The sequence below is a fragment of the Ctenopharyngodon idella genome, chromosome 20 (genome assembly GCF_019924925.1).
Source record: "Ctenopharyngodon idella isolate HZGC_01 chromosome 20, HZGC01, whole genome shotgun sequence".
NCBI classification, from domain to species: domain Eukaryota; kingdom Metazoa; phylum Chordata; class Actinopteri; order Cypriniformes; family Xenocyprididae; genus Ctenopharyngodon; species Ctenopharyngodon idella.
This window is the reverse complement of record NC_067239.1, coordinates 23,333,911-23,346,944: the sequence shown is the minus strand read 5'-3', so window position 1 is coordinate 23,346,944 and position 13,034 is coordinate 23,333,911. Positions and strand designations below refer to the sequence as shown.

Here is a 13,034-nt window from a genome sequence, read left to right as displayed (position 1 = left end):
AGTGTGGGTATTTAGACAAGCCCTGAAGTGAGCTCTTCCCAACAGTCAAAGCGTCATTACAGCATCCACATCTTCCTAACATGCCTTCATTGGTGACAACCAAGTAATGATAGTGTTTGCCATAAGCATCAATGTTGTTTTTGACTGCTATTAAATTAAACCACAATTAAAACATCTCAGTAAAACCAGCCTTTGGCCTCCATAATACTTAACAAAAAGCAAGCTTGTTTGGTGTTGGCATATCATCAAGCACAGTCAGAAATGCCATTAAAATTAAAAAAAAAAAAAAAAAAAGTATATATATATATATATATATATATATATATGAATTGTCCCTGCATGAGTTCTGTTTTTATATTTATAAAATAATATAGCTAAGCAATATCACATAAGCAAGAGTACAGTTTTTTTTTTTATTTCAGCATGACTGCAAATGTGATAATTATGTTATATAGCAGTTCAGTAAACAAGAATTAATATCAGTGACAATTTTTTAAACACACTAGTGTCCATTTTGACTTGTTTTAGATTGTTTAAGATTTCCTATGACTTCCTCCATTCTCAAAAATGCCTCTGGAAATAAACTTTTTACCTGTTCTTGATAGCCTTTATGCAAAAAGAGTGAATGCTCTCTTTGTGAATTGGTCATTTTCTATTGATTATATGATGTTTTATTAACAAAGTGATGATCTATCTGATCTATCCAATCAGCACGAGAGGATGTTCCCTGACAGTTTTCTGATTTTACAGATGCAAGGTGCCTGGATGAGCCGTACCTGAATAAATGTTCTGAAGAAATATATTGATGTGATTTTGTCTGACATACATCAGTGAGAAACATGGCTGGACAAGGTACAATACCACAAATTATTTTTGGTTCACTGTGTTTGTCAGGAGCTCCACAAGGTCAATATTCCTGGTTGAGCCAGTGCCAAACGCTGGCTCAACTGGCTCAATGTTTTCAAACATTGGTTTCGAGCCATGTGGCTCAAAAGTGGCTCGAAACATCACATGGAGGTGATCAAACAGTCCATTGGCCGGTTTGAATGGGACCAATGACACAGTAAAACCTCCGTTGCACGCAGACCTCGTGTGCAGACAGACAGTAGCCCAATGATAACCCCTTTTGTGTTCTTCCCAGTATTATGAAAAACACCACAGTATTTAAAGGATTCGTCTTCTGCTGACTGGGTTTTATAAAGAAAATTTTGCACACATTTAAGAAATAATCATAGGATCAAATGCATAATGTTGGTGCAAAAGCAGCACATCCACTATAAATAATTTCTATTTAAATTCATATTTAAAAAATTGCACATCACCACATTTTTCAATGATTCTCAAATGACTCATCCAATGCTTCAGTCTCTCTAAATCCCTCCTTTCCGCGAGCCTGCTCTGCTCTGATTGGCCAGACAGCCCAGTCTGTTGTGATTGGTCTACCGCTTACAGCGCCTGTTGGAAGCGAAATGCCCATAACCATAGTTGAACTTCAGCTTCCTAAATCTCAGCGATTGTACACACTGCACAGACAGTAACGATTAAGGGTGGGAGTAAAAAACTTTAAAAAACTTTGTTTATTTCATTACTTTGCTCACTCCAGTAAAAGAGTGTGTATGCACGGTATAGACTAGTATCCATATAAGGTGCATACATTTAAGTTAAGTTTATTTTTTATAAATCCTGATATGTGCGTGAAAAATTACGCACATTTAAATACCTTTTTTTAACGCAATGTTTATACATCAGGCCCCAGGTGTTTCAATTTAATTGTTCATGAATGTTCATGTGTTTATATGTTTAATTTCTCAGATACTGGACAGATATTAAAGTTCTTCGCAGGAATCATTATGGCTTTCCTGCTGACCCATGAATGTGCTGTGGAAACATTTGATTTTCCAGAAACAAGTATAGATACACAGGTAGGGGAATGTTTATTTATACTGCAGGAACATAAACAAATGATACAATATGAAAAACAACAGATTTCTTTTATTCTTAGATTAAAAAAAAATAATAATAATTTTCATTTAGAATTAAATAGTTTGTACTCTTTAAAAGCACATTTAAAATGTTTACAAGGTATAGTATAGTATAGTATAGTATAGTATAGTATGGCACCCTGATCACATAACCAACTAACATGATAAAAATAAATTAATGTATTTCTGTGTTATTTTATTTTTCCAGCTTAGCTACATAGATGGGAAACTGCATCATAGAATACCAAGAAGCGCAGGTCTGATTCACGGTTTTGTCTTCTGCTTATACACACTGTCATAATAATTGTTTGATGTTATTTATAGAAAAATCAAGGTACATTAACTTAATATTTGTGATTTTGTCTGTCCATGATTTTGCCTTGTTTTTTTTAATTGAAGAGTACAGACCTCCTTCTGCTGGTATGATTATTAAAATCACATTAATTTCCTATTACAACATACTGCTGCTATGGAGAGGAGACAAACTAGTGATGTTAGTAAAAAAAACACTGTACAATGATTCAAAATGTTAAAAAAAATCACACCCACTGAATCTACTCAAACTGCAGTCATGCAGGATGGCATAGTGCTGTTCAAAATAACCCAGTCTCTCATTCTCTCAATCACAAGTTCATTCTTCACAATCTGCAAACTGATACTGGACAAGTTATTTAGTTCAACATCATGCAGCAACAGGCAAATATAACAGCTCAGCTTGTTCATCGGTGGGGCATGGCTTTTTTTACCTCCTCGAGTAATTCCAACTTCGATGGGTATCCATTACAGTTTGCAACTTCTATTCAAGCTTTTAAAGAAAGACCACAAATGCACAGAATTGCTTATATTATCTAGTAAAAAGTACGCTAGAGGACGCCAAGAGAACTGGTTAGAAGTTGCCAGCATATGCCAGCAGAACAAGGACTCAGAAAAGCCAAGAATGTTTTGAAAAAACACTTTGGTCACCAGTTGAAAATTTCTGCAGCCTACATGAAAAAGGCTTTGAATTGGCCTGCAATAAAACCTGATGACATCAGTGGTTTGCAAGCATATGCTTTGTTTCTGAGAGGGTACTGCAATGTGATGGTGAACTTTATGGATGAGATTAATGTTTCACGGAACAGAATAGTTGTAGGGTCAAGTTTACAGACATGATGGACTTGATCGAGCATCAGGTTAAGATTTTCATGGATCCTCTCTTTAGAGATATTAAAGATACACAACCACCCATATTCCATTGAGTCAAGTCACTTCTGTACCTTACAGTGGTAGAGGGAAAACTTCAGCTACAGTGGCTATAGTCAATGGTTTTCAACCTAAAGTCCATATATCACAGCGCAGTTCTTCATCTCAAAGAACATCCTGTTTTGGAAAAATGTCCTCTGATTCAGAAAATGACTCACAGACAAAAGTCTGGAAAATGAAAACAAAAAGGTGAGACTTTCCTTCATGCTTGAGAATTTTAGAGTTGCTCCTTTAAAACAGAAAACCATACCAATACTTGAACTTGAAGCTGCTGTTTCATCAGTCAGAATTGACAAGATGCTCAAGAAGGAACTTCAGCTGGATTTGGACAAGTCAGTGTTTTGGACAGACAGCCAAACTTTATTGAAATACATTGCCAAGAGGTTTCATACATTTGTGGCAAACAGAGTGTCAGTCATCAGGGATGCAACAGACGTTGTACAATAGAGCTACAAAAAGGATTTAATTGGAACAAAATTAAATCCTGCTGATGATGCCTTTAGAGGCATGCCCATTGAAAACTTCCCAACAGATGGATACAATTATTGGAATCTCTCAACATGAAGCATTCAAACAGGAAATTTCTTCCTTGCAAAGTGGAGTAAAAAGGAGTAGTACATCTACAAGCTTGTATTGATTCCTGTATTGATGGATGGTTTACTAAGGGCTGGGACACACTACGATTTTCAAATCTTAACCGATTTGCGAGACCACAGACATAATGACAGTTTTAACCAATTTTTAGCATTATAATACTCTGAACGCACACACAAGATGATTCAGCTGGACTGCAAGACCACACACTTGTTGATTGTAGGAACGATTTCACAGTGAGACGAGATCTCACAGAGACTCGCGAGATCAAATGTGACTTAAGAAGAAAAACAAATGGAGGACAAATGATTTTGTCAGCTGGCTCTCCTGGAGAGGCCTTAAAATCTTCAAGTGTGTGGCCAGCCTTAGAGTGGGTGGAAGACTTAGTAGAGCAGCAATGCCCGAGGAGACAAAATGCCCTGTTATCCTGCCAAGGCAACATCATATTTCCAAACTTATTATGCAACATGTTCATAAACAACTAGGTCATACGGCGAGAAACGAAACCACATGTTGTCAACATTACGAAAAACATAATTGGATTATTAATGCAAACTCTGCTTGTAGAAAGGTCATCTCTGAATGTGTTGTCAATGTTTTGAGGCAAAATTGGAGAGCAAAAAATAGCTTACCAAAGCAAAGAATCATGCCAGATTTGCCTCCTTTTACCAATACTGGTGTGGACTACTTTGGACCTATCGACATGAAATGTCACAGTGATGTGAAAATATATGGAGTTATGTTTACCTGCATGACCAGTCGAGCAGTACACCTTAAAGTATCCTAATCTCTGGATACAAATTCCTGCATAAATTGCATTCACCATTTCATGTGTCGTGGGCAAGTATTGCATTTAAGATATGATAAAGGCATACATTTTATTGGAGCAGAGAGAGAGCTTAAGAATGCTTTGAAGACATTGGATCATGATAAAATTCAGCATACTTTCCTACTAGAAAGAATAAAATGGACCTTTAATCCCCCTTCTGGAAGCTCTCCCAATCATATTTAGCAGTTAAGATCAAAACCATTTCTTCAACCAGGACTTTTTCAAAAAAACGATTTGTATACCAGACATAGATGGAGACAAGTCCAATATCTGTCTGATCTTATTTGGAAAAGGTGGATAAGGGAGTATCTTTCATTGCTTCAGGAATGACAAAAATTGTCACATAGAAACTTTGCTGTTGTTGATATAGTGGTCATCAGGGATCCAGCTGATCCACGTGGTTCCTGGTCATTAGCAAAATCACTCGTGATCACTAACATATCCTGACAAAAGTGGATTTGTTCAGTCTGTACGGTTGAAGACAAAAACAGGATTACTGGATAGACATGTTTCTAAAATCTGCCTGTTGTTTGAAGATAAAAAGGACTGATCTTCAAAGAAGAAAATGCACATACACCCTTTTTGGCTTCTTTGCATAATTTATACTTTGAGATAATTGTAGTTACATACCAACAATTATGGAGCCAGTTTGTAGGAGCCAGTGTTAATGTAAATGTATTTCGGGCTGTCACCAGGTGGGGGCAGTATGTGCACAGAGGGATTTTAAATGGGTGTTTCTTACACGAAGAGTTAGAAGGCTTGGTGGAGGGAACGCATACAGTTTTTAGCCACAAACACACTCAAAGCCACAAGTTGGATGTCCACCATCACCATCAAAGTATGTAAGTAAGTGTTTTGCATTATGTTCAATGAAAGAATTAAAGAGTTTGAGATCAACTACAAGACTGGACATTGATGTGCGTAAAGCATGCGTTGCATATCCAAGCCATCAGCAGCTATAGGAGCTGCTATAACAGTCATGAAACATTATGCATGCTGACTGAACTGGTCTGATTCTAAGGCCCTGCTGGCATTTGTGTTTCCAGCTCTCAGTATTGTAGCAATAAACCTTGTGGTTTTGATTGTGGTTCTGTATAAGATGTTAGGGAGAGGAGGTGCCACAACTCAACTCAGAAACATGCTGTGGCGGTCATGGGTCCGATGTGTGGCCATGTTAACTGTGTTTCCACTGTCGGGCCAAAAGCGAGCATGCTAGTGCATACCAGTCACGTTTCCACTGTCACTTCTGGGGCTTGATCGTGCCTCATCGGCTTCCTCAAATACCTTGGACCAACGAGACACAACTATGAACAAACGAAAGACCCTTTTTCAAGATAAATTCTTCTTTTTTTGTCAAAACTTTATCAGTCAAATTAAAGATCAAGTCCTCACCTGACTTCTCTTGCGGGTATAATATCGATTTATAATACCGTTTTTTCCTTCTCTGTGTCGTAAATGAATTGGATGTTGGCTTTCTGAATCCATAGATGTTCCTTCACATAAAAAATCTGAATCTGATGGAAAATCAGATACTGTTAAGCCCAAGGTGTTTGGCAATCTGTTTAAAGCCTAGGATAAACAGTCTCATCCGAAGTGTCTCGACTAAATTTTTTAAGTTTAATTACTAGGCCACAGGTATACAGAGATTCTTGGTTCTTCTCTGCTCATGTGTTTTTAAATCCACCACCATTACTTTGTCCTGCTGATGGTCATAAATATGGTGGGTGAATGGAAAAAGTGACAGAAACAGATGAGTAAATGCACTTTTTTGTCTTGTTTAGTCTTGTTTACAGTTAAAATGTCAATGAGAATAGAAGAAGTTTTTGATACCAGTCTGAATGATCCCAATAATGAGAAGTACCAACGCTATGCTAAAGAAATTCAGTCAGTGGTGAGTGTTTCATATATTGTGTATAAAATATATTGATTGTTTATGCTTATTTAAAGTTGAATAAAATGTAATATAAAAACATTCCAAAAATACTGTGAAGAATTTCAGTTCAGTTTGAACTCTTGGCCTCTAGAGGGCATGTAAATGATTAATGCAAGGTTTATAATAGAGTAATATAGAGTACTTTTTGGGCAAATATGTTTACTCATTTAACATTTCTTCCATTTCATCTTAATAAAATGTACATCATGGTTTAACTAGTCAGAGTATTGGAACAGAGCCTTTATTTTCTGATGATGTATGACTGATTGGTATGCTAAAACACATTAGATACATAACTGTCCATATGAGATAAAGATAGGCTTATCTGTTTAATGACAGGAGAGCAGCCCAAAAATGATAATTTGTATGCTCAGGTTTAGTCTAACTCTAGTTTTTGCCAAAGAGTAATTTCATCTTAAAGACTACATACTTTTATTTCAGTTTTATCAGAGGTACAGTAGGTACACTTCCTAATGTACAGTGGTTTCTCTTACTTTGTACAGATTGACGACAAATACCAAACTGTGTCAACCTTCATAAAAGGTTCAGTAAAAGTCACTCGCTTCAGGTAATGTCTAAAATCTAAACTTTCACTCAAAAGGTTAATTTTGGTTTTTACTTTTTGTGTTAATAAGTCTTCTCATTGTTGTGGACTGTGTGTTGCTCCAAAGGCCTGGTAGCATTATAGCAGACTATGAAATCAAGACAACAACCGACAGCCCCAGCAACTCTGAATTATTAGAAGCAAACAATAAGGTTGCCGACACTCTCAGAACCATGGGATTTACTGTACCTGAGAATGCTTTTGCTCAAAGTGGTAAGGGTAGTCTGTATCTAATCTTAAATCTAAATCTAATCTTCTTTTTATTTTTAATTCTATCATTTTTATATTTTTATAAGCATTATTATTGTTTGTAGAAATGTTGATAAGGCCCACAAACCTTTAATAAAAATGAGAAAGTTAAAAAAAGTTTTATGGATTTTACTTTCAGAAAATGAGACCCTTTCTACTGCAACAAAATTCTATCCTCTGCAAGATATGGCACTCAAATGTAAAATCCCAGATTCTGTTGTTAGTGAAATGAGTTGGACAGTGAATGACAAAGTTATACAAGAGAACCAAAAATACTCCTTTTCACAAGGTGGTACAGTTCTCAATGTGAAAAGCATCACTGAGGAAGACAAAGGTGAGTCACATGTATCTTTGTTCTGTTAATAATATCTTACATGTTGACTGTTCCTTGGTCAAGATTAAAGCTATGTATCAATTGTACGTACGTGTCATCTGGCCCAAAACAGTCTACCTATGTTTATTAGGTCTGTGTCCACTATACTTGAATTTAAGTCAAAGTTTGAGACTTGCAGTATTTGTTTGCTCTGACCTATGAATCATGATCAACTCTGTACTTTGTGTTGTTTGTGTTCATTCAGAAATAAAAAGTTCCCTCCTTCCATGAAGCACAAAAAATAAGAAATAATTGGCCACTCCTTTCCATACAGTGAAAGTCTACAAAATGACAAGAGAAAAAACACACAAAAGTGTCATAGACTCTTGAATCCTGTCAGTCACATTGTGGTGGCAAAAAGTAATAGATGACCAATATATCTACCGATATTTGGCTCTTTTTTTTTTTTTACATTTTCAGCATCAGCCAGTATAATTAACATTACTTCATCTTTATTTGATAAAATGCTATTTCTAGTGTGCACAGACTTAACAGATTACTCAGTGTTGTGTTCGGTAGGTTTTTTTATTATTATTATTATTCAAATGTTGTTTTTTTTGTAATTATTTGCTTTAAATACTTTATAGCAGAATCAAGAAATTGTCATCTAATCTTTGTTCACAAAGGTACACATTTGCAGGGCATTTGATTCCATTTTTCATTGGCATCTCCTAGCAACAAGGCACTGAGTTAATTTGTTGTGTTCTTAATGATTCAAAAATCTAGTGTGTGATCCCTTGTTAAAAATAAATATACTAAAATGTATTTGAAATACATTTATTTCATGCTAAGTATACTGCAAATACATTTACATATTATGTAGTTAATAAAAATAACTTGGAATTGTACTTTTGGTATACTCAACTGGTATACTTAAAGTCTGATAAATTGGAACAACTAATTTTGTACTTAATGCACTTTAATTGTGTGGAAGTAGTGCTGAGGTCCAACTAAAGATATACTTAAGTATGTTTGATTGTGCTAAAGTGGAATTATTGCAAGTATACTTTAGGTACACCTTAACTATCTTGCATTTAAATACAGTCCTTATCAATAGTAACAATAAAAATATTTTAGGCTTAATAATAAGAAATGTGCATTGTGCAATAAAAAAAAAAATACTCTAAATAAAGTTTAATTATAATTTTTATTAGCAAGTCTAAAGCAATATGTCAGTAATAGATTTAAACTATACTTAGTATGAAATAAATGTATTTTAAATATATTACTTTTTTACTAGGGATTCTCGGTTGTTTATCGATGCCCAGTTTGTGATGTCTAGTGTTTTAAAATTTGTTCACATTTTAAAAGTTGTGTAGTATACATTGTTTTTAACTTTAGAATATTTAAAGGGTTAGTTCACCCAAAAATGAAATTTCTGTTATTAATTACTCACCCTCATGTCATCCCAAACCTGTAAGACCTTTGTTCATCTTCAGAACACAAATTAAGATATTTTGATGAAATCTGAGAGATTTTTTTATCCTCCATAGAAAGCAACAAAATTACCACTTTCAAGGTGTCTACAGTGGTTGATCCTTAATGTTATGAAGCAACTAAAATACTTTTTGTGCACCAAAACAAAACAATATAAAATCTTTTTTTTTTTACTTGCAGGTAGATACGCATGTAAAAAAGCAAGGACAATACCTTACATTCAGTGGCAAGATATAGTTATTGAACCACTTCCCAATATCATAGTGGGTAAAAATGAAAGACAGTTTCAGTGCATCGATCAGACCGTGGAACTGACATGCTGTGAAACAAAATATGGTGTTGACTGGACCCCGATTCCTTCTGGTGATGAAGTGACACTTCCAGGTTGTACTTACAGACAATATATTCTTAGTTACTGAGTTCAATTTTCAGTTGCAATGACAAGTTTTGTTAAATTCACCATGTTTTAGTTTTTGTTTTGTTTTTTCAATGATTCTATTTACCTTTTTATGAAATCAGACAAGGGATGCATCACACTAAAGCATAAAATCAGGAGTGCAGATTGTAGTCGTGAAACCTTTACATGCCAACTCAAGATCTCAGACCTGCAAGGCTTGTCTTATGGCCAGAGGACAGTCATTATTAATAAAGTCAATCAAGGTAAGCCTTAATTTTTTCATCCTTTGATGCAGCAAAATGTTCTTCTATCTGTTTCAGCTGTCTGAAAGAAATAAATGTTTTTCTGTTTTTTTTTATTTATTTTTTTAAACTCAAAATATTTACTCTAGTACTGCCCTGTAAAAATGAAACGCTTGGAGATGGAAAAGAGGGTGAAGTTTTGACAGGACCCTGTGAAAAAGGCAAGGAAGGCACCATAAATTATCAGTGTACATCAGGTTCATGGAGAGAAACGAGCAGGAACTGTATACTTCAAGTTATCAAAGACATTCAAAAGCAAGTTGAGGTAATATTCATTTTCTATGTATTGGTGAAAAAAAAAAAAGTAATGTCCATTTAAAATATTTCTGATATTTACATTTCTTCTTTACTGTGTTATTTAGGTCTTGGTTGCAGAGGACGTCCCGGTGGTTGTGGCTCAGCTCAGTACTGCTACAGCGGAAAATACACTAAAGATAACACAGTGTCCTGTGACTGTCCAAACAATTGTTGAGATACTTGTAAAAATCGCTGATACAGCACAAACCATTATCATCAATGAGCCTGTGATGAAGGTATGTACATTATTAATGTGCGAAAGACATCAGTCAAATTGTGGCTAATCAAAACTTTTAAAAATTGTTTGTGCTAAACATGATTTTCTGTTTAATTTCCAGAATTTCCTTCAAACTGTGGATATCCTTGTTTCTGACTTTGCTATTAACTCATGGAACAATTTGAACAATGACAACAGGACAGATAACACCAGAACTGACCTTCTGAGGGCTATTGAGAGTATAAGTGACCGTCTCACAGAAGGCAATTTTACGATTAATGAAAAATCTATTGAGTTGAATAGAACTGTAGCAGACAGATATAGTGGAATATCAAACCTGCCAAACTCAAACACTGAGATCCTGATACCACAGATTTCTAAACCTACACCCATAACCATCATAGTCTTCACAACTCTTGACAATGTCCTACCTACGCGTAATACTAGAAATAAAAATTACTTTGATAATACAGATGTGCGGATCAATGGAGATGTGGTTGTTGTTAAGGTGACCCAAACAATTAATAACATTTATTTTGCGTTTGACATTACTGATCAGTCTTTGGGAAATCCTCAGTGTGTCTTTTGGAACTTCATTCTTGACGCATGGGATTCCACTGGATGTGAAGCAAAGCCCTATATCAGTAAAGGGAACGAAACTGGCAAGATTACATGTGAATGCAACCACACAACCTCTTTTTCAATCCTAATGTCACCGTTTTCCATTAAAAACATAGCCTTAGCCTATATAACTTACATTGGTGTAGCTATTTCAATGGCCAGCTTGATTTTGTGCCTCATTATTGAGATTATTGTGTGGAAGTCAAGGACAAGAAATGACACATCCTACGTGCAACATGTGACCATAGTCAACATTGCCGTGTCCCTGCTGATCGCAAACATCTGTTTCATCATTGGAGCCGCAATTGCAGATCAAGAGCAGCCAACCTCAGTGGGTCGCTGCAGTCCAGTGGTTTTCTTCATGCACGTTTTCTACCTGGCTCTTTTCTTCTGGATGTTAATCTCAGCTCTGTTGCTCTTTTACCGTACAGTCATGGTCTGGTCCCAAATGTCAAGGGCCAAAATGATGGCCATTGCCTTCATAGTCGGTTATGGTGCACCTTTGCTCATAGCGGTCATTACTGTTGCTTCGACAGCTGGACCTCAAAATTATGTCACGAAACAAGATGCTTGCTGGCTGAACTGGTTGGAATCTAAGGCCCTGCTGGCATTTGTGATTCCAGCTCTCACTATTGTAGCCATAAACCTTGTAGTTTTGATTGTGGTTCTGTATAAGATGTTGAGGAGAGGAGTTTGTGCCACAACTCAGCCAGATGAGAAACATGCCCTGCTGGTCATTGCTCGATGTGTGGCCATTTTGACTCCCATTTTTGGTCTAACATGGGGATTTGGAATTGGAACCGTGGTGTCACGTGACCTTGGTGTTCATGTGGTGTTTGCACTCCTCAATTCACTGCAGGTATCACTTTTTTTTTTTTTTTTTTTTTTTTTTGACTTTATAGGTTATATTTTGCTTTTTTAAAATGCATTAATTGTAACGCAACTAATGCAACAATTATAATACTCTGTAATTTCAACAATCTATTTTAAAGCCTCACAAAAATGCAATACGTTATTTCCAATGTTGTTATGAAAATGAATTTGCATTGCAACTAGTATTATTTACTCATAACATTTTTCTCATATATCTGTAATACTTCTGCAGGGATTCTTTACTTTGGTGTTTGGAACGCTTTTAGACAGCAAGGTATGAATTGATTTTTTATCACTTTGCAATTTAATGTGTAAAATTTTGTCAATCATTGTTAAAATGATATTACGATGATAAAATAATGATAACCGTACCAGGGTAAATGCCAACAAAACAATGCATCTGATCCATGAGTTCTTCATGATGACAGATGTACTCAGTTTACAGCTGATATCTTAAATCTCTACATTACAGAGTACTAGTGCAGGACCATCATCTTCAAGTGGACTGGATTTCTTTAATCAAAGGATGTGCAGGAAAAGTAAGTTGATAAATTGGTAAATAATAAATTGTTACTATTAAACAGGTCTTGATATTAAATGTGTGCATATATATTTTACGTAACATACAACTAATTATTTGCAGATGTGAACAACTTATCTAGAGCCAGCTTTTTCTCAACTACATCTTCAAACTGCTCCAGTGGCTCAGATACTTTTATGAATGCATAATCAACTATTAACTATAGTCTTTATTAACCATGAAACAGCTTTTGCAAAAGTGTTTTCTACACTGCAAGTATATGTAAACTGCACTGAAGAAATGTACAGATTTGATATTTAATTAAAGAAACATTTTTATGATAATAATGGTGTAATCGGATGGGTCTAGCCTCTAGAGATTTGCTGTCCAGTTGGTGTCATTACATTTATTATGGTGTTCTATTCTGTCTTATTTAAAAAAAAAAAAAAAAAAAAAAACATAATAAAATTTTACTGCTTCACCAATAATGAAATGCCTCTTTATTTAACATTTACTTTGTAGTTGTTTTCTTAAGTCTGGCAGCAAGGACGTGCATGCAAGGCT

At 35.3% G+C, this 13,034-nt stretch overlaps 1 protein-coding gene across 7 annotated transcripts; it reads left to right on the top strand.

Moving 5' to 3' along the window:
- Positions 1–747: 747 nt before the first annotated feature.
- LOC127502045 (adhesion G protein-coupled receptor F5-like) lies at positions 748–12,964 on the top strand. 7 transcript variants are annotated; one of them, XM_051874549.1, is made up of 15 exons: positions 748–852; positions 1,813–1,922; positions 2,191–2,239; positions 6,429–6,538; positions 7,084–7,148; positions 7,252–7,397; positions 7,573–7,767; positions 9,424–9,627; positions 9,763–9,903; positions 10,032–10,207; positions 10,305–10,475; positions 10,578–11,936; positions 12,183–12,224; positions 12,423–12,489; positions 12,594–12,964. In XM_051874549.1, the coding sequence occupies exons 1-15, from the start codon at positions 840–842 to the stop codon at positions 12,677–12,679; spliced, it is 2,934 nt and encodes a 977-aa protein (XP_051730509.1). In that variant the 5' UTR covers positions 748–839; the 3' UTR covers positions 12,680–12,964. The 7 variants fall into 7 exon arrangements, with proteins under 7 accessions (XP_051730509.1, XP_051730513.1, XP_051730510.1 ...); XM_051874553.1 differs by lacking the exon at positions 748–852 and adding an exon at positions 5,343–5,485 and having other exon boundaries at positions 1,829–1,922; XM_051874550.1 differs by lacking the exon at positions 748–852 and adding an exon at positions 5,343–5,489 and having other exon boundaries at positions 1,829–1,922.
- The last annotated feature ends 70 nt before the right edge of the window (positions 12,965–13,034 follow it).

Excerpts from the sequence above, each read along its gene's own strand:
- LOC127502045 (XM_051874549.1), top strand. Across the intron at positions 10,208-10,304 it reads ACATTCAAAAGCAAGTTGAG|GTCTTGGTTGCAGAGGACGT; the intron begins GTAATATTCATT and ends TGTGTTATTTAG. Across the intron at positions 11,937-12,182 it reads CACTCCTCAATTCACTGCAG|GGATTCTTTACTTTGGTGTT; the intron begins GTATCACTTTTT and ends ATACTTCTGCAG.